The 19,457-nt window shown below is 50.1% G+C and overlaps 3 protein-coding genes across 19 annotated transcripts in view; 2 read left to right on the forward strand and 1 right to left on the reverse strand.

Moving 5' to 3' along the window:
- Positions 1-3,220, forward strand: part of DAP3 (death associated protein 3) — a 34,362-nt gene extending 31,142 nt beyond the window's left edge. For 8 of the 11 annotated variants that reach the window (XM_072829865.1, XM_072829866.1, XM_072829873.1 and 5 more), the window contains 2 exons: positions 2,188-2,305; positions 2,859-3,220. In XM_072829865.1, the coding sequence (XP_072685966.1) occupies positions 2,188-2,305; positions 2,859-3,025 (285 nt within the window). In that variant the 3' untranslated portion in view covers positions 3,026-3,220. The remainder of the gene's footprint in view (positions 1-2,187; positions 2,306-2,858) is intronic. The other 3 variants (XM_072829869.1, XM_072829870.1, XM_072829872.1) reach the window with 1 other exon arrangement.
- Positions 3,221-10,566: 7,346 nt separating this feature from the next.
- Positions 10,567-14,445, forward strand: MSTO1 (misato mitochondrial distribution and morphology regulator 1). Of its 2 annotated transcripts, none has more exons than XM_072829887.1 (14): positions 10,567-10,713; positions 10,794-10,929; positions 11,108-11,177; positions 11,267-11,345; positions 11,603-11,657; positions 11,739-11,877; positions 12,036-12,153; positions 12,228-12,362; positions 12,472-12,624; positions 12,899-13,030; positions 13,099-13,283; positions 13,513-13,617; positions 13,699-13,815; positions 14,058-14,445. In XM_072829887.1, exons 1-14 carry the CDS (start codon positions 10,630-10,632, stop codon positions 14,428-14,430), a joined length of 1,881 nt encoding a protein of 626 aa, XP_072685988.1. In that variant the 5' UTR covers positions 10,567-10,629; the 3' UTR covers positions 14,431-14,445. The 2 variants fall into 2 exon arrangements, with proteins under 2 accessions (XP_072685988.1, XP_072685987.1); XM_072829886.1 differs by having other exon boundaries at positions 13,699-13,811; positions 14,082-14,381.
- GON4L (gon-4 like) overlaps positions 13,875-19,457 on the reverse strand; it is a 75,309-nt gene continuing 69,726 nt past the window's right edge. For all 6 annotated transcript variants that reach the window (XM_072829877.1, XM_072829882.1, XM_072829881.1 and 3 more), the window contains 8 exons: positions 19,116-19,259; positions 18,432-18,575; positions 18,221-18,340; positions 17,093-17,206; positions 16,468-16,678; positions 15,409-16,036; positions 15,218-15,320; positions 13,875-14,847 (listed from right to left, as the gene is read on the reverse strand). In XM_072829877.1, the coding sequence (XP_072685978.1) occupies positions 14,698-14,847; positions 15,218-15,320; positions 15,409-16,036; positions 16,468-16,678; positions 17,093-17,206; positions 18,221-18,340; positions 18,432-18,575; positions 19,116-19,259 (1,614 nt within the window). In that variant the 3' untranslated portion in view covers positions 13,875-14,697. The remainder of the gene's footprint in view (positions 14,848-15,217; positions 15,321-15,408; positions 16,037-16,467; positions 16,679-17,092; positions 17,207-18,220; positions 18,341-18,431; positions 18,576-19,115; positions 19,260-19,457) is intronic.

Below are 19,457 nucleotides of genomic sequence, written 5' to 3' on the forward strand. Positions count from 1 at the left end.
ATCATCAGAAAATCTGGTTCCCCTTAGTCACTCTGTCTGAAGAGGGTTTTGTTTTGTTTTTAACGAAATTACAGGCTTGAAGAAAAATCGTATTCCTGTATGACTTCACCCAGATTCCTAAAGTGTTAACACTTTTCCATATTGGCTTTATTCTTCTGCATCTACTTTTTCCCCTGAATTATGTAACAGTAATCGGAGACATGATGCCTATTTCTAAATAATGTGTATTTCCTTAATCAGAGATGTCCTAAATATACAACCACAGCATAATTATCAGGAAACTAGCATTGGTATAATTCTGTTAGCTCATCTTTAGGACTTACTGCGATCTTGCCAGCTGTCCCAATACCCTTCCCAAAGACAGAAAGTCCTGGATTGAGTGTCACAGTCAACTGTCCTGATTCTTCAGTCTCCTTCAGTCTGGGACAGCACCTCAGTCTTTGTCTTTACAACCTTAATATTTCTGTATTGGAAGAGTACGTGCCAGTCATGGGTGGCTTTGTGAGTGTTTTCTCCTGAGCACGTGATGTTAGATGTGATGCCATGTGTCCTTGAGGCACCTCTGAAACCCATCTCTCCTGGCAGCTGCTAGAATGAACTTCGGACACCTGATCCAGGTGCCATCCATCTGGTTTCTCCTCAGGAGACTGACAGTCTGCCTTCTGTAATGAATAAGCTCCTCATGGAGATAGGCTTTGAGGTTGTGTCACTGTCCCATTACTCCTCACACTTTACCTTCTGGTTTGAGCATTCACTTGTGATTCTTCCCTAAACTCAGGTGTGATACTTGCAAAATGGTATCTTCTAGCTCCTTCATGTCTTCTACATGTGTCAGCTGGATTTCTGGCAAGAACTTACTTTCCCCTGACACATTTGTTTCAGTATGGACATGTAGACTCCTCTTTAATTAGTTCTAAACTTTTGCTATCATTATTTTGGTGCTTAAATTATCCCAGATTTGGCCAGCAGATGCCCCTTCAAACTGGCTTCTGTATCCTTTTCATATGCCCCCATCATTCTTGAGGCCCTACTTTACTTTTGGGGAAGGAATATATATGTTCCACAGTCGTCTTATCCTTTCCATGTGCTGTCCTAGAATCAACCACTCCTCCAAGCAGCCCCAGTTCATTGTAGAGAAGAGTATTCAGATCCAAGGCCTGGGGAACGCCTGGCCAGCTCAGTCAGTAGAGTGTGTGACTCTTGATCTCAGGGTCATGAGTTCAAGGTCCACATTGGGTGTGGAGCCTACTTAAAAAAAAAAAAGTTTAAAATATGCTCTTCAAGAGGTAGAACCAAATCTCCCAACTCTTAAGCATGGGCTGGCTTTTAGATCCCAAGACGTGAGTGTTCAGTATATTTATGCTGCTGGAGTATCACTTCTAGGCCTTTGAGTCTGACATAGGTACCCATCCTAGTCATGCTGCACACATACATGGGTATGTGCCATGTTCACACGTATGTGTCTCCATGTACACACCCACACACCTCTGTCCATTTCTCTGTCTTTGTGGAAAACCGGTGAGCTCACATCGATACCAGCCAGCATTGCAGCCTCACCTTCTGCCCCCTCCTGGGTCTCCGCCAGTCACCACCTGTGTGGTGTCTCCCTGCTGGCACGGCCCAAGCTCGCAATGACAGCACTTCCATGGCCGCCAACACTTTACTCTGTGAATAGGACACTGCAGACTGGGGCTCAGTATTTGCTTGGTGTGCTTTTTGTCCTCCTGGACAGGGTCTTTCTTTGTCCAGGGGCCCTGTTCAGAAGTGAATTCAGGCTGGCTTCCCTCCTTAAGTGTTATTTGAAATTTGAAATACACTTTGATTCATTTATTTCAGTTTTCATTCCATTTAGTGGATCTTTATCCCCACCCTTGTTAATTTTCTGGTTTTTGAGTTTATCAAAGTATCTTAAGTGGTTGTTGGCTAATAAAGTCAGACCTGTAAAAAAAAATTTTTTTAAATAAAATAAATTATATACGTAGAGACACACTCAGACAGGTGGTGGCCCCCAGCAGGATGGTGTCTTTTACAAATGCAGGTGCATGGCCATGAACTACAGCAGCCAGCTGCCCTATGCAGAGCCCCAGTGAGAAGCAGAGAAGGAAAGCAGGACCTTCCGTGCAAGCATTTATGTCCAGTCTCTCTCTCTGCTGACTCCGTACTAAGTGGCTACTCTTCCTTCTCCAGGAAGGATTTGATGCCCTGGATCCCTTTATTCCCATCCTGGTCTCCAACTATAACCCAAAGGAGTTTGAAAGTTGTATCCAGTATTATTTGGAGAACAAGTGGCTTCAACATGAGAAAGGTGGGTTATAAAATTTTTCCCTGTCGGGGCTTTGTGCTCTCCTTCCCACAGCAACAGCCTACAATTCGTGTTTGTCTTCTCCCTTTATCTGGCCGCCTCTCTGGCCAATTAGACAGTAGGAAAGGCAGGGGGTGGGGTGGTTAAGGTTTAATTTACACAACAGCACATACTTCTCTTCCCAAGATCTCACTAGTTGGTCTAGAGTAAGATGCTCGTGCTACTACCCAGCTGTGTGTGGGCAGCTTGCCAGCAGCAGAGCAGCCTCAGCTCTGGCGTGTGGAGGAGGCAAGAAGGTGGTTCTGTTGCAGGGTAAGAGAGGACTGGCTGCCAACGAGGAGGTTATTCCAGGAATAGAGGGGAGAGTATAAAGCAGCTGTAGCATTTGGAGGTTTGGGAGGCACAATGCAGAGATTTCTCAGGGAGTTGGCATTTGACAAAGTCCAAAAGTCCAGAAGATGTTCTTGGAACAGTGGGAGACAGAGATGCCAGACTAGAGGAATAAAGACAGGAAAAATAATAGTTTTCGGAGACAACTAGAAGTGAGGTCTCTTAGGAGTGGTCATTGCATTCCAACATGATCTGGATCACGGAGCCTCCACACAGACGTTTCTGGGTGACACCATGCTGCAGAGAGCACTGCCAGCTGTCCTTCCCTCCTCCCTCCCCCTGCCCACCAGCTCATACGGAGGAAGGGAAGAAAGAGCTGCTGTTCCTGAGTGACGCCAACCCTGGGCAGCTGGAGCGGCTCTGCGCCTACCTTTAGGTCACTGCGCACATCTGCTCCCAGCCTTCGCTGAAGAGTGACCAGAGCAGCCAGGAGATGCCCTCCTGTTCCTAAAACTAGTTCATTAGCTGGGGTTTTTCATGTTAGGTAATTATGGATTTTTTCCCTAAAATAAATTATCTTTCTTAAAAGTGTTGTATCAGGCTTATAAAATGGAAAGAGGCTTCAGTTGGCCAAATTGAATTTCTCTGACGTTCTGTGTGTAAGGGGTGTGAAGAGACCAGATTCTGCAGAAACTTCCACTAGTTCTAGACTTTATTCAGGTGAGGAGACTGACATTCACCCCTTCAGTTCCCCCTCTGGCACCCGGACACACCCGCCGATGGCCTCTCCATGCTGCCTAGGCCTGTGCCCCTTCCCGCCAGGCCCAGGGACTTGGCCCCACACGCCTGCTACACACCCACAGGAGGCAGGAGCCTCTCCCTCACACAGATATGTGTGCCAGCTTTGGGAGATTTGGGAAAATAATGACTCCCAGCAGTTTCAGGGAGTTGAATCCTCTGCCCCACCCACGTCATAGGACAGCCAAGTTCAAGCCCTGCTGCCTCATCCAAACCGTCGCAGGGCCCGTGTCCTGCTGGTTCCACCTGTCCTGTGCCACCTGATCTAACAGTAATGATGCCAAACTTCAGGGGCATATTGTGAGCACTGAATCACCGTGTGGAAAGTGCCTCACACATGGGCGGTACTAAGTAGTCATGACCATTAGGACTTGACTTTCTAACACTTTCTCTGAACACTGGCCACAAGGGAGACCATCTGGATGGGGTCAGAATTTTGACCAGAGAGCTAGCTTCCCCCACACCTCACCATCCTTGAGGGCTCCATCTCTGAACCCGACCTTCTCCCAGACCCAGTCCTTTGTCAGGTCTACTGGCCTGGGTCCTGAACCCTGCTCTACAAAGCCTGTTCCCCCAGCCCCCAGCCCTGGGAGGCCTGATGCCCTTACCCCATCCCATGCCACCTGCCACCCGACTCACATGCCTCCCTCAATGGATAGTCAGGGCCTCAGGTTCATCTCCGTGGGAGTCAAAGCCCCTCGTCCTCTCCATCCTCACTGCTCTCTACCCACATCCCTCCTGCCCCCTTGTATTCTATCACAGGACCACCCACTTGAGTCGACCTCCAGCCCAAGTCATTCAGTGAATTCCATTTGCCTTTATTCCTGTTTCTGCTGCATCCAAACCACAGAAAAACATGTCATGGAAACCAGCCTCCTTTCTTTTCCTCCTCTCCTAGAAGCAACTTCTGTTACTAGTTCTAGGGATAAAAGTCCTAGTACAGTCCACATAAAAAATAGGCATTTTTAAATTTTTTTAAAAGCTTTTCTTCAAGAGAGAGAGAGCATGAGCAGGGGGAGGGGCTGAGGGAGAGGGAGAAGGAGACCCTCCTGAGCAGGGAGCCCAACTTGGGGTTCCCTCCTAGGACCCTGAGATTATGACCTGAACCAAAGGCAGACACTTCACCGACTGAGCCACCCAGGGGCCCCATGTCAGTCTCCCTGCTCAGCAGGGAGTCTGCTTCTCCCTTTGCCCTTCCCCCCTGCTTGTGCATGCTCTTTCTCTCAAATAAATAAAATCTTAAAAAAAAAAAAAAAAAAAGCTACAGGCTGGGGGAAAAGATCTGCAAATTCATGTATGTATCAGAATATATAAAGGACTATTACTCATTAATAAGAAAACACAGTTTAAAACTTGGTAAACAATTTGAACAGACATTCTGGACAAGCTTATGAGAAGTTGCTCTGCATCACTAGCGACAGGAAAATGTGAATCCAGATCATTGAGTGGCCAGGGCACACCCACCACGACGGCTGAAATTACACAGGGAGGCTCTGAGATACAGGAACCATCACACTTCACCAGTATAAATATACAATGGAAATACAAATTTTCTAACATGTTTCCACTTTAGAAAACAATCTGGCAGTTCCTAAAAATGTTAAACATGGAGTTAGCACATAAGCAACTCAACCCCCAGGTGTTTACCCTGCAGAAAGGAAAATGTGTCCATGCAAAGATGTGTATTCAAGCAGCATGAGGCACAGCAACATGATTCATGACTGCTCAGCGGTGGGAATAACCCAAATACCCATTATTTGTAAGCAGGTAACCAGAACAGAGCACGTATTAGTAACTGCTACCACACGGGGAGCCTCTGACATGGAACTCAGAGACTCCCACACAAAAGACCACATGTGGGAGGATTATGTCCAGAAAGTGCAAATCCATACAGGAAGAAATGGTGAATGGCTGCCTGGTGTTGGGGGGAACAGGGTTCAGCTGTAATCATTGGAGGATTCTGGAGGATGATGAAAATGTTTTCAGACTGAACTTTGGTAAATGAATGCACAACTCTATGTAAAACTGTGTCCGACTTGTTCCTTCCCTTCATTCGCAAGTCACATCCTCACTGGGCTCTCACAGCTCCCTAGGGCCCATTGGGCTCCTCTCCAGGTCCCTCACAGGCATTTATTTCCCTGATAAGGCACTTGCATGGGTGATGTCACTCTGGTGTTTGCTGCTGGTGTATGCAGTCTTCAAGACACAAATCCAAACTTGCAAGAAAAAAGTCAATAAATATATACTATTCAAACACCAAAGGAAAGCTGGTTCATCTGTATTATTACCAAGAAAAGTAGACAATAAGATAAAACAGCATTTTGGGACGCCTGGGTGGCTCAGCGGTTGAGCTGCTGCCTTTGGTGCAGGTCGTGATCCTGGGGTCCTGGGACTGAGTCCCAGGGGAGCCTGCTTCTCTGCCTCTCTCTCTCTCTCTCTCTCTCTCGCTCATGAATAAATAAAATCCTTTTTAAAAACCCAGCATTTTTAGAGAGAAGAAGGATATTTTAAAATGGTAGAAGGTTCATCAGAAAGATAAAACTATTACAAAGTAGTATGCCCTAATAACATAACCCAAGAAAATGAAAACTGACAAAATATAAGGAAAAATAATTCCATGGTGGTAGGAATATACTTCAGTAACTCATAGATGACGGCCAATCAGAACAGATATTCTAGTAGCATAATTAACAAACTTGTCAATGAAAGGATTTTTTTTAATTAAACCAAAACACTTCTGAATATACATTCTTTTAAAGCACACCTATCCCTACCTGAATAGGTATTCAAAACTTGACTCTCACTGGGTGGATCATGTCACCAAATTTCAAAGAGCTTAAATCATGAATGGTATTCTCTGACCCCACTGTAATTTAAGCCAAACTCAATTCCAAATACATGCACAGAAAATCCCTTATGTTTGGAAATCAAGAAATACTCTTCTGAGAAGAAAATCAGAATGGAAATGAGAAAGTAATTCAAACTAAATGATTATGAAAATACTAAACTCAAAACCTAAAAATTTGGTTCTCTAAAAATACTATTAAAATTGGGGGTAGGGGCACCTGGGTGGCTCAGTGGTTGAATGTCTGCCTTTGGCCAGGGTGTGATCCTAGGGTCCTAGATCCAGTCCCACATTGGGCTCCCTGTGGGGAGCTTGCTTCTCCCTCTGCCTGTGTCTTTGCCTCTCTCTGTGTGTCTCTCATGAATAAATAAAAGCTTTTTAAAAAAAAATAAAATTGTGGTACCTGAGTGGCCCCATTGGTGAAGCATCTGCCTTCAGCTCAGGTCATGATTCTGGGGTCCTGGGACCAGCAGGTAGGCTCCTCAGCAGGGAATCTGCTTCTCCCTCTGCCTTTCTTACCACTCATGCTCTCTACCTCAAATAAATATATTTAAAAATACTATTAAAGTTGATTTTTAAAAAACTCTGGTGAGAATATTAAAAAAAAAAAAAGTAAAAATAACTTTTTACTTTTGAAAGGAGCAACATCAGAAATGATAAAGGTGGGGGGCAGCTCAGGTGGCTTAGCAGTTTAGCGCTGCCTTCAGCCCCGGGTGTGATCCTGGAGACTTGGGATCGAGTCCCACGTCGGGCTCCCTGCATGGAGCCTGCTTCTCTCTGCCTGTGTCTCTTCCTGTCTCTCTGTGTCTCTCATGAATAAGTAAATAAATCTTTTTTTAAAAAATGATAAAGGTGGGAGACCTGGGTGGCTCAGTGGTTGAGCATCTGTCTTCAGCTCAGGGCATGATCCTGGGGTCCTGGGATCAAGTCCCAAAGGGAGCCTGCTTCTCCCTCTGCCTATGTCTCTGCCTCTCTCTGTGTCTCTCATGAATAAATAAACATCTTTATAAAAAAAAAAAGCTTTGGAGAGGGACAAATACATTATTATTTGTGGAAATGCTGGTGTAGAAATCCAAGAGTCTACAGATAAATTATTAAAACTACTATGTGAGCATAGCAGTGTCACTGGATATGTCAGTCTACACATCAGCTGCATTTCTCCATAACAATAGAAAATAAAAATTTTAAAGATTTCACTTACAATAGTAACAAAACTATAAAAAACAATGTAACAAGATATGTGTATGATGTTTATAGATAAAACTATAAACTATTGGAGAAAACTTAAAGATCTCAGTAAACGGTAGGACAGAAACTAGAAAAAAAAAAAAAAACTAGAAAAGTTACTACCATAAAGGTGTCAGTTCTCCCCAAACCGATCTACAGAGATGCAATGCTTTCCCAATCACGATACCTAGAGATTTTTAAATTTTTCTTTGCAACTTGACAAACTAATTCTAAATTATATGTGGACATAAAAGAGCCCAGAATAGACGTGTCTCTCACCTTTTACACTATTTTGGAAACTGTCAAACCTACAGGAATGCAGAAAGCAGTACAAAGGAATCCCATATAACCTTCACTCAATTGTTAAATTTTGTCACACTAGCTTTAGCTTTCTACAGATTTATGTCACCATTTGAAAGTAAATTGCAGACAATTCTTTTATCACATTTCTCCTAGGAATACAATATTCTACATACCCAGCATATCACTAACACACCAAAGTAACCCGTCAGTATAATGTTCTCTAATATGGTGGGGTTTTTTGTTTTTTTTTGTTGTGTGTGTTTGTTTTTACGATTTTATTTATTCACAAGAGACACAGGCAGAGGGAGAAGCAGGCTCCATGCAGGGAGCCTGACTCAGGACTGCATCCTGGGACTCCAGGATCATGCCCCAAGCTAAAGGCAGACGGTCAACCGCTGAGCCACCCAGGTGTCCCATGCTCTATTTTTTTTTTAATGTGCTCTATTTTTCAATTTTTCCAGTTATCCCAACTTCTTCGTGGCTGCCCCACCGCACCTCCACACTAATCCACATTCAACCAAAGTCTATACAACACATTTACACTGACATCTCCTGTTAGCTTCAGTAGACCCTCTGGTTTTTCTGTTATTTGACATTTTTTAAAATGCCAGGCCAGTTATTTCAGTTATCCCGCATTATGGATTTGTTGAATTGTTCCCTTCAGATACAGGTTAAATACTTTTGACAAGCACAGCAGACAGTTGATGCTTTCTATCTACTACACTTGACATCATTGTGGTTTGTTTCATTCATGGTGATGCTAAATTGGATCACTTGGTTAATTCTGGCATCCATCACTGTAAACGTACCTTTTGTCAATGTACTTAACAAAGCGTTACTTTGAAATCCTGAAACCATCCCATTTTTTGATAAATTATCACCCAAAGGTTTTAACATCCACTGATGATGGCCGTCTAAATTAATTCTTTAATTGATGGCTGCAATCTAAATTCTGGCCTTCCCGAGACACCTGGGTGGCGCGGCGGTTGGGTATCTACCTTCAGCCCAGGGCGTGATCCTGGAATCCTGGAATCCAGTCCCACATTGGGCTCCTGGAAGGGAACCTGCTTCTCCCTCTGCCTGTGTCTCTGCCTCTCTCTGTGTCATGAATAATTAAAATCTTTTGAAAAAATAAATTCTATCATTCCTTCTACATTTATTAGCTGCTATTCTTCTGTCACCTCTAACACCTTCCCCCTTTTTTAAGTCTCCTTGGGACTCTAAGACACTTTTTAAAACATGGTGTTTAAACATCCTGTGAAACTGTAACAGACTAACAGAAAAGGATCAAGAGCCCAGAACATAAGGTAAACAGCATTAGTAATATTTGAAAAGGTCCATAAATGTGACTGTATTTAAAAAGACAAAATAGGCCCGCCTGGGTGGCTCAGTGGCTGAGCTTCTGCCTTCTGCTCAGGTCATGATCCTGGGGTTCTGGACCGAATTCCACATTGGGTTCCCTGCAGGGAGTCTGGTTCTCCCTCTGCCCGTGTCTCTGCCTCTCTGTCTCTCATGAATAAATAAATAAGATCTTTAAAAAAAATAAAAAGACAAAATAGACAAAATTCTGTTCTAAAAACTCCCTTTAAGGAAAGGAAAAAGCAACCAGAGTGAAAGTAGGTATTTTCAACACATAGCCAACAAAGGTTGTATATCCTGAATAACTTACTCCTACAAATCAAGGAGACAACCCGAAAGACACATGGCCAGGGGACTCAAACATGCACTTCAAAAAAGGATATCCTTGGGACACCTGGGTGGCTCAGCGGTTGACCGTCTGCCTTTGGCTCAGGGTGTGATCCCGGGGTTCTGGGATCTAATCCCACATTGGGCTCCCTGCATGGAGCCTGCTTCTCCCCCTGCCTATGTTTCTGCTTCTGTGTGTGTGTGTGTGTGTGTGTGTGTGTGTGTGTGTCTCATGAATAAAATCTTTAAAACACACACACACAAAAAAAAACCCATAAAAGGATATCCAAGTTGCTCATTAACTTACGAAAAGGTGCTCTCAACCTCGTTAGTAATTAACACCAGTGACTAAGGCAATTTCTAAAGGTTACGGTGCATCAACTGAAACTCCCCTACGCTGATGGTGGTTTACACTGGTAGTGAGTTTAAAGGGACAGTTTGGTGGTATTTACCCAGTCACAGCACAGCCTTCCCTCTACCTCCGTCCACGCCAGGCGCTCACCCCGGGGAGGCGAGCGCAGGTGCTCCCGGACCCCTCCCCCACCCCGCCCCGTCCACTCCAGGTGCACGCCCCAGGGACGTAGGCGCAGGTGCAGGAGCAGGAGCACGGGAAGGCTCGGGGAAGCACGCCGAAGCGACCCCGGCCCCCCATCAGCGGAGGCTTTGTCGGCGGGGCCCCAGCACAGCGAGGCCACTGAAGAGGCTGGGGGTACGCGCTGGCCTGAGGAAGAGTTTCTCCGACAACCCAGCCAGGCCCGCCTACGACGCCTCGTTCCCGTACGGTGCCGGCCAGCCAGGCGGGCCCGCAGGTCGGGGCCAGGAGGGCTGTGACCCGCGTGGAACAGGGGCGCCTACTCTTCGGGCCAGGGGTGCGTCTCCGGAGGCGCGGTCGGCCAGCGGCAGCAGGTAGGGAGGAAGGAAACCGCGGCCACAAGCGGGGCAGCAACCGGGAGCGGAGAACTGCCTCTGCAGAGCCGCAGACCGCACCCACCCCCGACGCCCCGCCCCCGACGCCCCGCCCCCGACGCCCCGCCCCGCGACTTCCGACCCTCAGTCCCCGCCCACGCGGCTACGAGCCAATCGGCGCCGAGCGGCGAGCGCGCCGGCCGCGTCCGTGCGACCCAGCGGAGCGAGCGGCATGGCGGGCGGGGCGCGGGAGGTGCTCACGCTGCAGTTGGGCCACTTCGCAGGCTTCGTGGGAGCGCACTGGTGGAACCAGCAGGTGAGGCCTCCGGGCGGCCGCTCCCGCGGGCCCGAGCCCGCGAACTCGGCTAAGGCCAGCCTTGCCCTGTGCCACTCCAGGATGCGGCGCTGTGCGCTCCGACCGACGCCAAAGAGCCGCCGGGGGAGCTGAGTCCCGACGTCCTGTACCGGGCCGGCCGGACGCCGCACGGCCAGGAGACCTACACGCCCAGACTCATCCTCATGGATCTAAAGGGTAGGCAGAGCCACACTGGAGGCGGCGCGGCCAGGCCCTCCAGGCTGAGCGGGGCACCGAAGGCCGGCGCCCAGGGTTTCCTCCGCCTCCTGCTCAGTCGAGAACGCTTGGAAGAGCCCAGTGCCCGAGGAGGGTGCGGCCAGGCCCGACCTAACCCTGCCTGCCCCGTGTTGTGCAGGTAGTCTGAGCTCCCTCAAACAAGAAGGCGGCCTATACAGCGACAGACAGCTGGACGCGGCGATAGCATGGTATGTGCTGTTCAGGGGAGGGCGAGGTTCACAGGACGCCGCAGAATCGGGGACACAGTCGCTGTCAACCAACCCTCATTCTCTTTCAGGCAGGGAAAGCTCACCACACACAAAGAGGAACTCTGTCCCAAAAACCCCTACTACCTCCAGGACCTTCAGAGTGCAGAGGTGAGGGCCTCTGCCCTAAACTTCTGAACCCAGTGCTGTACTGTAACTAGAGTGCCCCACGGGGGCAGAGGAAAAAGGGGATTTTGATAATCTTAAAGAGCTTAGAATGGCATTTTGTGAAAATGCACTTTTTTCCTAAAATAGTGTGAGTACATGAACAAAAGGAAGTTGTACAGTGTGGCCAGCAAAATGAGGGAAATTAACATTTGCTTCTGGACTGGCTGCAACTAAATGCAGATTTTTCTCATCCCTCCCAGGGAGTGCTGAGTAGTGATGGTATCTGGAGGGTCAAATCCATTCCCAATGTCAAAGGTGAGACTTCACTAGGTGCCATGGGATGGGGAGCTGGACAGAACTAGCCCAGGAAGATACTTTCCTTTGCTTTTCCCTCAGGTGCCCCACCATTCACCACAGCTACAGCCCCCAAACCACATGTCCCCACAGAGGGAAGCATCAAAGTCTGGTCAGATTTCCTCAGCGTCCACCTTCATCCCCGGAGCATCTGTATGATTCAGAAATACAACCATGATGGGTATGGGAGCCCCAGAGGCTGTGAAGCAGGAAACTGGGTCCCTAGGGGTGTAGGATGAGGCTCTTGAGGCCATCTTCCCTGCACTCCCTGAAAATGGGATGGGGAAGGGGGGTGAGGGCAGGGTTCCCTCAAGTCTAGGTTGTGTTCATGCTTGGCAGGGAAGCAGGTCGCCTAGAGGCTTTTGGCCAAGGCGAGAGTATCCTGAAGGAACCCAGGTACTTGGAAGAGCTGGAAGACAGACTGCATTTTTATCTGGAGGAATGTGACTACCTGCAGGTAAGCAGTAGGCACAGTGGACACGGGCAGAAACCTCTTGCTGTCCTGTCCTCCATCACTCGTCTCCTTTTCAGGGCTTCCAGATCCTGTGTGACCTACACAATGGCTTCTCTGGGGTTGGTGCCAAGGCCACAGAGCTGCTACAAGACGAGTATTCGGGGCGGGGAATAATCACCTGGGGCCTGCTCCCTGGTCCGTACAGTCTTGGAGTGAGTAGAACCTGGGGGAAGGGCCGTCTCCAGGGGCAGGGAGGAACAAAAGAGAATGACAGCCCAGGGACAAAGTTCCTGAAAACAAATTAACCCTTCTCTTTCTCAGGAGCCCCAGAAAAACATCTATCGTCTGTTGAACACAGCCTTCGGCCTGGTGCACATGTCTGCTCACAGCTCTCTGGTCTGCCCCCTGTCCTTGGGTGGGAGCCTGGGGCTCCGGCCTGAACCACCTGTCACTTTTCCTCACCTACGTTATGATGTAAGGCTCGAGGCTCTTGTTCACACCGCAGGTAGAGACAGCACCCTCCCTGACCCCCAACCGGCCACTGCACCAGTTAGCAGCCCTAGTCTCAAGGCCTCAGTTTGGACTCCTCCACAATGCAGCACACTGTCCTCTGCATGTCCGGCCTCAGGCCAAACATAGCCTCGCTTTGTCCCAGGGCATCTGGACCTCTCTGCCGTGTTCATTCTGCTTCCACACTCTGCTTACCAGACCCGAAAGCTAAGTACCCTTGCTGGTATCTTCTTTATAGGCTGCTCTGCCCTTCCACTGTGGTGCCATCCTGGCTACAGCCCTGGACACACTCACGGTTCCTTACCGCCTACGGTCCTCGCCAGTTTCCATGGTTCATCTGGCTGATACGCTAAACTTCTCTGGGAAAAAGGTGTGGAGCTTTGGGAAGGCCGGGCTGGAGTTAAGAGCTCAGTTACTTGATCTCTCCTTTACCTTTAGGTGGTGACAGCAGCAGCAACCATCCCCTTCCCCTTGGTCCCAGGCCAGTCCCTTCCTGATGCCCTGGTGCAGCTTGGAGGAGCTGCAGCATGGACCCCACTGTCTGCATGTGGGGATCCTTCTGGAACCTGCTGCTTTGCCCAGTCAGTGGTGCTGAGGGGTGTAGACAGAGCATACCACACCAGGTGAGGATGGGCGTTCTTAGGAGCCCTTGTCAGACTTGTGACTCAGATCCTTTCCCTCCTCACACCCCGGGACATCCTAGTAGCACTGCCTCTTCCTCGCTTTGCCCAACATTAAAAGAAAAAAGAGACCCTCAGCATCCCACTTGGGCTGACAGCCTGAGAAGGGAAGAACCCAATTCCATGTCCACACTGCCATGGACTTAAAGGCAGTTTTGGCTTTGTTCTGCAGTCAGCTCGTCCCGGGGACACCTCTGCCTTCGCCACTCCATGCCTGCACCGCCGGGGAGGATGTCCTGGCTCAGTATTTACAGCAGCAGCAGCCTCGGGTCAGGAGGTCAGTGTGATGCTGGCTCTCCCTGCCCACACCTTAGACTTTCCTCAACTTCTCACTCAGCTGCTACCCTCATCCCCACAGCTCTGCCCACCTGCTGCTGGCACCCTGCCAGGTGACTCCTCCATACCCCTGCCTTTTCTCCCCAAGCCTCAGCCGGCACGGTTTGGTTCTGGATGGCCCACCATCTGGGGCAGGTAGGTGGGCGAAGGGAACAGACAGGTTTCACTCAGTGCCTGCTAGAAGAAAGCACTGAAATGCACAGGTAAACATCCCTTTATTCACCCGGTTGGCTCCTGAAGGTAGTGGCCCTCCTCCAGAGCACCAGCCTGCCAAGGGGCCAGCACAGAGTGTGCACTGAGCTCACGCCCCAGCCAGGCCTGCGGTTTGCCCAGACCTCCCCTTCTGCACAGCAGAGCCTGAGTGAGGAAAACCACTGGCAGGCTCCCCTTTTTCTCCCTTCACAGCTGTGGAGAGCATCCCAGTACTTGGGGCCCTCTGTTCGTCATCCACCTTGAGTCGGACCCTGGGAGATTTGGCTCGAGACCTTGGCAAACTGGACGTGCGGCGCTGGGCCAGCTTCATGGATGCCGGACTCGAGCAGGGGGACCTGGAGGAGGCGCTGCAGGAGCTGGGCAGTCTGGCCCAGTGCTACCAGGGTGCAGACAGCCTCGCAAACTAAGATATTCCCAGCAGAGGAAAGACCTGGTTTATAATAAACACTGTGGCTGCAGGAGCTCAGTGTTCTGGGCCCAGTTACACCAGCATGGGTGTGTGCTCCTTTACAAACACTGTGACCAGGTCACAGAACAATAAATATGCGCCATGGGACCAAGGGGAAAATGGTAGAAAAGGAGACAAGCCCTACTCTCCCCACTGCTGTGCACACGCAGCTTCTGGAGACCTGGAGCCACGTGTAAGCCCATGCTGCCATCCAGCCCCGGTCTGCCTGCGTCCTTGTCCTCAGCCCCTGCTCCTCCAGCTCTGCGTCCTGAGCTCAAGGGTGTCCCAGCAAAATACAAGTGCCCTCTTTTGGGGGGCCGGTGAGGGTAGTGAGTGCAAATGACACCCCTGTGCTCCCAGTCACCCATCCAACTCCTCCTCAGACAGAAGGTCTCCACGGTCAGACAGCTGGTCTGTGTTGCTCGTACTGGTGGCATCATCCTCCTCCTCGGAGCTGGCCTCGCAGGCCGTGTGGAAGAGCTGCATAAGTTCTCGGAAACGGTGAGAAACCTAGCACAACAACAGGACATTTTCACATGTATTAAGCGCTGCAGGCTGACACGAATACAGTCACATGTTCCACACAGTGAGGCGGTGAGGGCTGCATCCTCCTCCCAGATAAGGGAATTCAAGGCAAGAGGCTTAATGTTTGGCCCCAAATTATACCACTCCTAAAAACAAAACCAGAATGGAATCTGTTGGACATCTACCTCAAAATCCAATGCCCTTTCTCTTCTAGAAGCGCTACTAACCCTGAGGAGTCAAGCCCCTCTTCAGGGCCTCCGGGGCATGTCTCCTAGTTGGCCACCCTGTCCTCCATGCCAGGCCCTGTCCTAGATCCCCCTGGGGCTTGGAGCTCTAGCAGGGCTCTACCACTTACCTCAGTAGGGGTCTTATTTCCCAGCTGCTGGGAGATGCTGCTGAAAGTCTGTGGCTGTGCTCCTTTCTCCTGGCACATAGTGAGAATCACGCGGTCAGCTTCCCTGGAACCCATGTACCATGATTAGTCCCAGATAAGGAACAGGGATGTGTTCCACACAGTTTATACACACGTCATCCCTCCCCACCTACCTTGTCCACAGGACCACCTTTTCCCCAGTGGAGCTGACCTTGCTGTTGTTGGCACACACTGTAGCTTCTGTGGCCTTCAGGGGCTGTTCTCCCACAGGGCCCTTGCCCTGGATCTCACCATCTTTAGCCGAGCTTCCCCTAGAGGCTTTGCAAGAAGTCGCTGAAGTGTCAATTCCTGATGAAGATTCACAAACAGGGGACCTCCTGTTCGCTGTCCTCACCCCAGCTCTGCCCAACAGCAAGCAACTCTCTGGAGCATCTGAGATCTCAGGCACCAGGCTTCTCCCTGAGTCTCTGGTCCTTGAAGAAACGGGGCTCAGGAAGGGAGCACAGGGCTCTGCAGTGCTGGGCCATCTCTCGGTTTCCGAGGCATCCCATGTTGGCATGGAAGCCTGTGGCTCGCCCAGTGCCTCCTGTTCCTTCCCTTCATTCTGAAGTCTGGGGGATGCCTGAGGGCAGGAGAGGACCTCAGGACCGGCCTGGTTTCGCCTAACGGTGCAGAGCACGCTTTCAGTACTGGAGGAGAGCTTAACACTCTCTGGTGAGCAGGGCAGTGGGCCAGCCAGGGCGGGCTGGGCTATAGAAGTCACTTCTTGAGGGGACAGTGAAGTGCTCCCCATTGCCAATCCTGCTTGGGAAGAAAATAAAGATCTAAGGGTATGGACAGGGTCAAAACGTACCTAGGACTGCGAGTTACCACAAGGTTGTGCAAGGGTGCTGCAGTGACGAAGCCCTGGCCTCAAATCAAAGACTGAGGTGAGGGCAGGGGCTAAAGTCACTGATATAAGAGACACAAGGCCAGGTGGGCAGTGGGCAGGGTGCAGGTCCAGGGGGTCTGGAGGGCAGGGGAGAGAGCACATTTATCATGCTGGCACTGTAGCACTGCTAGTTCTGCCAGAGGACATTCAAGAGGATTCCCTATTGCTTGTTAGTAAAGGAAAGGGTAGTCCATCAACCAAAGACTTATTTATCCTGGCTCAGCGACATTCCTGCTGGAAGCATGTAAGAACAAGGCATAAATAGATGGACGGAGGCAAGGCTGGCAGGCAGCGCACTCACCTGGAACAGGTGTCTCTCCCTGTCCAGCACCTCTGCCAGGCCTGTCCTGGGACGTCTCCTTGCCTTCTCGATCCTCGGGGGTTTCCCCCTCCAGCAGATCCTTGCCTTGCCCAACTTCCTTAGCACCAGGCCCAGGGCTGGCCTCCCGGTGGGGACTGCTGCCCACCAGCTCATGGGGCTCCTTGCTCTTGTAGGATTTGCTGTCACAGACCTGCAGAGATGGCCTTCTTGGTAAAGGGTGTCCTGACTGCCTTTTTCTTAGGAGGCTGGCTGAGCAAAGGCAGAAGCCCTGCCATGATGTTTTGCAAGTCAACCAACAATGTTAAAGGGGTTTCCTTCTACACTCCTCTACCAAGGACTGTATTTTTGCTGCCAAACAAACCTACCCTAGAGAACCGGCATTACTTTAAGGGTGTTTTCTTGAAACAAGTTTATTTCATGAGAAAGAAATGAGAAAAAAAAATCTGAGAAATAAATATTTGAAGTCGTTTTTTTCCCATTTCAAAAACCTAACCCACAGGATTATCTTCAAAAAACAAAACCCATTACATACTTTTTAAAGATTCTATTTGTCCTGCATATGCGAATGCGCACGTGTGTACTGCCGATTACCACCCCTGCTCACCCTGCTGCCACAGTGGCTACAGCTTCTTCTCTTGCTCTTCTTCAGCCTGGAATCAGGGCCTCCTTCATGACAGGAACAGGCACAGTCCTTGGCACTGTCTGGCCACTCAGCCTCCTAGGAGATATCTGGGCTTGGTTAGCTGCCGAGCGTGTTTGGTACCAATAGAGGGAGCTGAGCTGCAGGCTGGCCCAGGCAGCCTGCACTGACCGTCACCCTTTCTCCTTCATGACACTCAGCGCTTCATATGGCTGGGGGAAACTCAATCACAGCCTGTTAGAAATCCCTGAAACAATGCTTCAACGACTCAAAGGACTGACCTATCCCAGTTGCCAAGATGTTTCAAGAAATACTGACATCAAATACAATCTAAGGCAGAGTCTTGGAGAGCTCCAGCACAGGCGTGCTCTCCTGACTCGCTGCCTTTGCTCCCGCGTCCCTGCACCTGGAGCTCTACCCCTCTGCCGACCCCCTTGTACATGTGGAGGCTTCCCCAGGACCTCTCTGTCAGTGACCCTAGACGCTGGTACGGTTATTACCCCGCTGACGATGACGAGGCTGAGACAGAGACTCAGTAAGTCACCAAGGTCATCCAGCTGCTAAGAAGCAGTTTTCCCCAAGGAAGAGGAAAGGACACACATTCTTAGCAGCAGAGGTTCTAGTTCGAACCCTAGCATTGCCACTTAAATATGAGACACTGGCAACAACTTCGCCTTGCACTTCCCTCTCCTCTCCTATAAAAGCCAAACACAAGCAATCTCTTCGTGGGCCTGCCATGAGAACTGAGGGAATGATCCAAGTTCAATACCTCCAAGAGGTACAGGCACCTGGTACCTGTTACCAGTACTGTTCAAGTGTGGACGCTTGGTTCTGTTATTTCTTCACATGAACGGAAGGGAAGGAACCAAGACTCAAGGACAAGAGAAACAGTTCTGTGCTAGAGAGCAGAGGGGGACACCTCCTCCTCACAGGGTGGCCCCCTCCTCGCTCCCCCAACCCCCGTGGGCTTTGCAGCCTGACCCCTGGTCCCTGCTTCACCTCTGCCTCGGAGCCCAGAGGCCGCATACCACTTCCACTCAGGAACTCAAGGCCTGGTTCAAGACAAACAGAAAATGCTAAACAACCTGGTACCTTGTCATGATTTTGGACCCCAATCTCTTTACGTCTTTTGCTCTTTGAGGCCGTGGGTATCTTGGGGGGCTCCTCTTCCTCTTCCACATCGGGCAGTGCCACTTCTTCAAAGCCATCAAACTGGGGAGGAGTATCACTCAGCACAGACCCTGGACAGGCCTACACGTGGCCTTCCTGCTCCCCAGCCCCACTGCAGCCTCGAGGCCTGTACCTCATACTCCTTCTCCTCAGTCCAATTGATCTCTTCAAAGTCACCCATCCGGCTGGCTGCTGGGCGCAGATGATCAAAGAAGACAGAGAATTCATCCTGCAAGTGATCGTGGCCCTTGAGAAGCTGCCACATCTGTGTCTTGAGCTGGGGAGAGTGATCAGAGGAAAGATGAGGTCTCCAGGGCCTCTCCAGGCTGCCATCCCAAACCAATCCCAGACCCTTCCATGGTCTGCTCTCCTAGTCAACTGAGGGATGCAAAGAAGCCTCTCTGACAGATAAGAAATTTGTCGACTTTCCCTCTCCGCTCATGTGCCTACACCGGAGGGGCACTGAGAATAGGTTTGATCCCTGATGAGGACACCCTCTGTACCCTGCCCTCCTAAGCTCCAGCTCAGGCAGGAACCCGAGCAGAGTGAGGAGCCAAGTCCCTCCCAGGCCCCATCAAGTCCTCCCCTGAACTACCCAACCTGGGCACTAATGGCCTTTCTGAGCTGGGAAGATCAGTCAGTCTCTGCTTTCAGGGCACAAGCACAACCCGTTCCAGGGGTTGATGCTTCAGGAAAGCCTCAAAAATCCTCGCCTTCTCCATCCCTTCCACCCCATAAGCAAGAGAACATGGGGTCAGTCAGGGGTGTGCCTAAGGCATTGGTGCCAACTGAAAGGCAGCAGGATGGGAAGCAGCACCTCTGTGATCTCCTGGGGCAGGCAGTCCGCACAGCTCTGGAGGACCTTGATGATCTTCTGGTGGTGTGAGGGGTTCTCTGCAAAGCAAATCTCCAGCTGCCGAAGAAACTTGCGACTCTTCTCAAAAGCCTGCTGCTCCTCAAACTACCGCAGTGGAAAGAAGGCAAGAGGGTCATGTGCACAGCTAGAGGAACCTGGAGGGCTCATGCACAGGAGACAAGGGTGTTGGGCTGGGAAGGAAGCTGACGGGGCTCAAGTTTATAACCATCAGACCATGTTTAGGACTCGGGCATCTATGCCCTCAGGCTGTAGGGACTACCAACCCATAACACCTAGGATGGG

This window comes from Canis lupus, chromosome 6, assembly GCF_048164855.1.
Source record: "Canis lupus baileyi chromosome 6, mCanLup2.hap1, whole genome shotgun sequence".
Classification (NCBI taxonomy): Eukaryota; Metazoa; Chordata; class Mammalia; order Carnivora; family Canidae; genus Canis; species Canis lupus.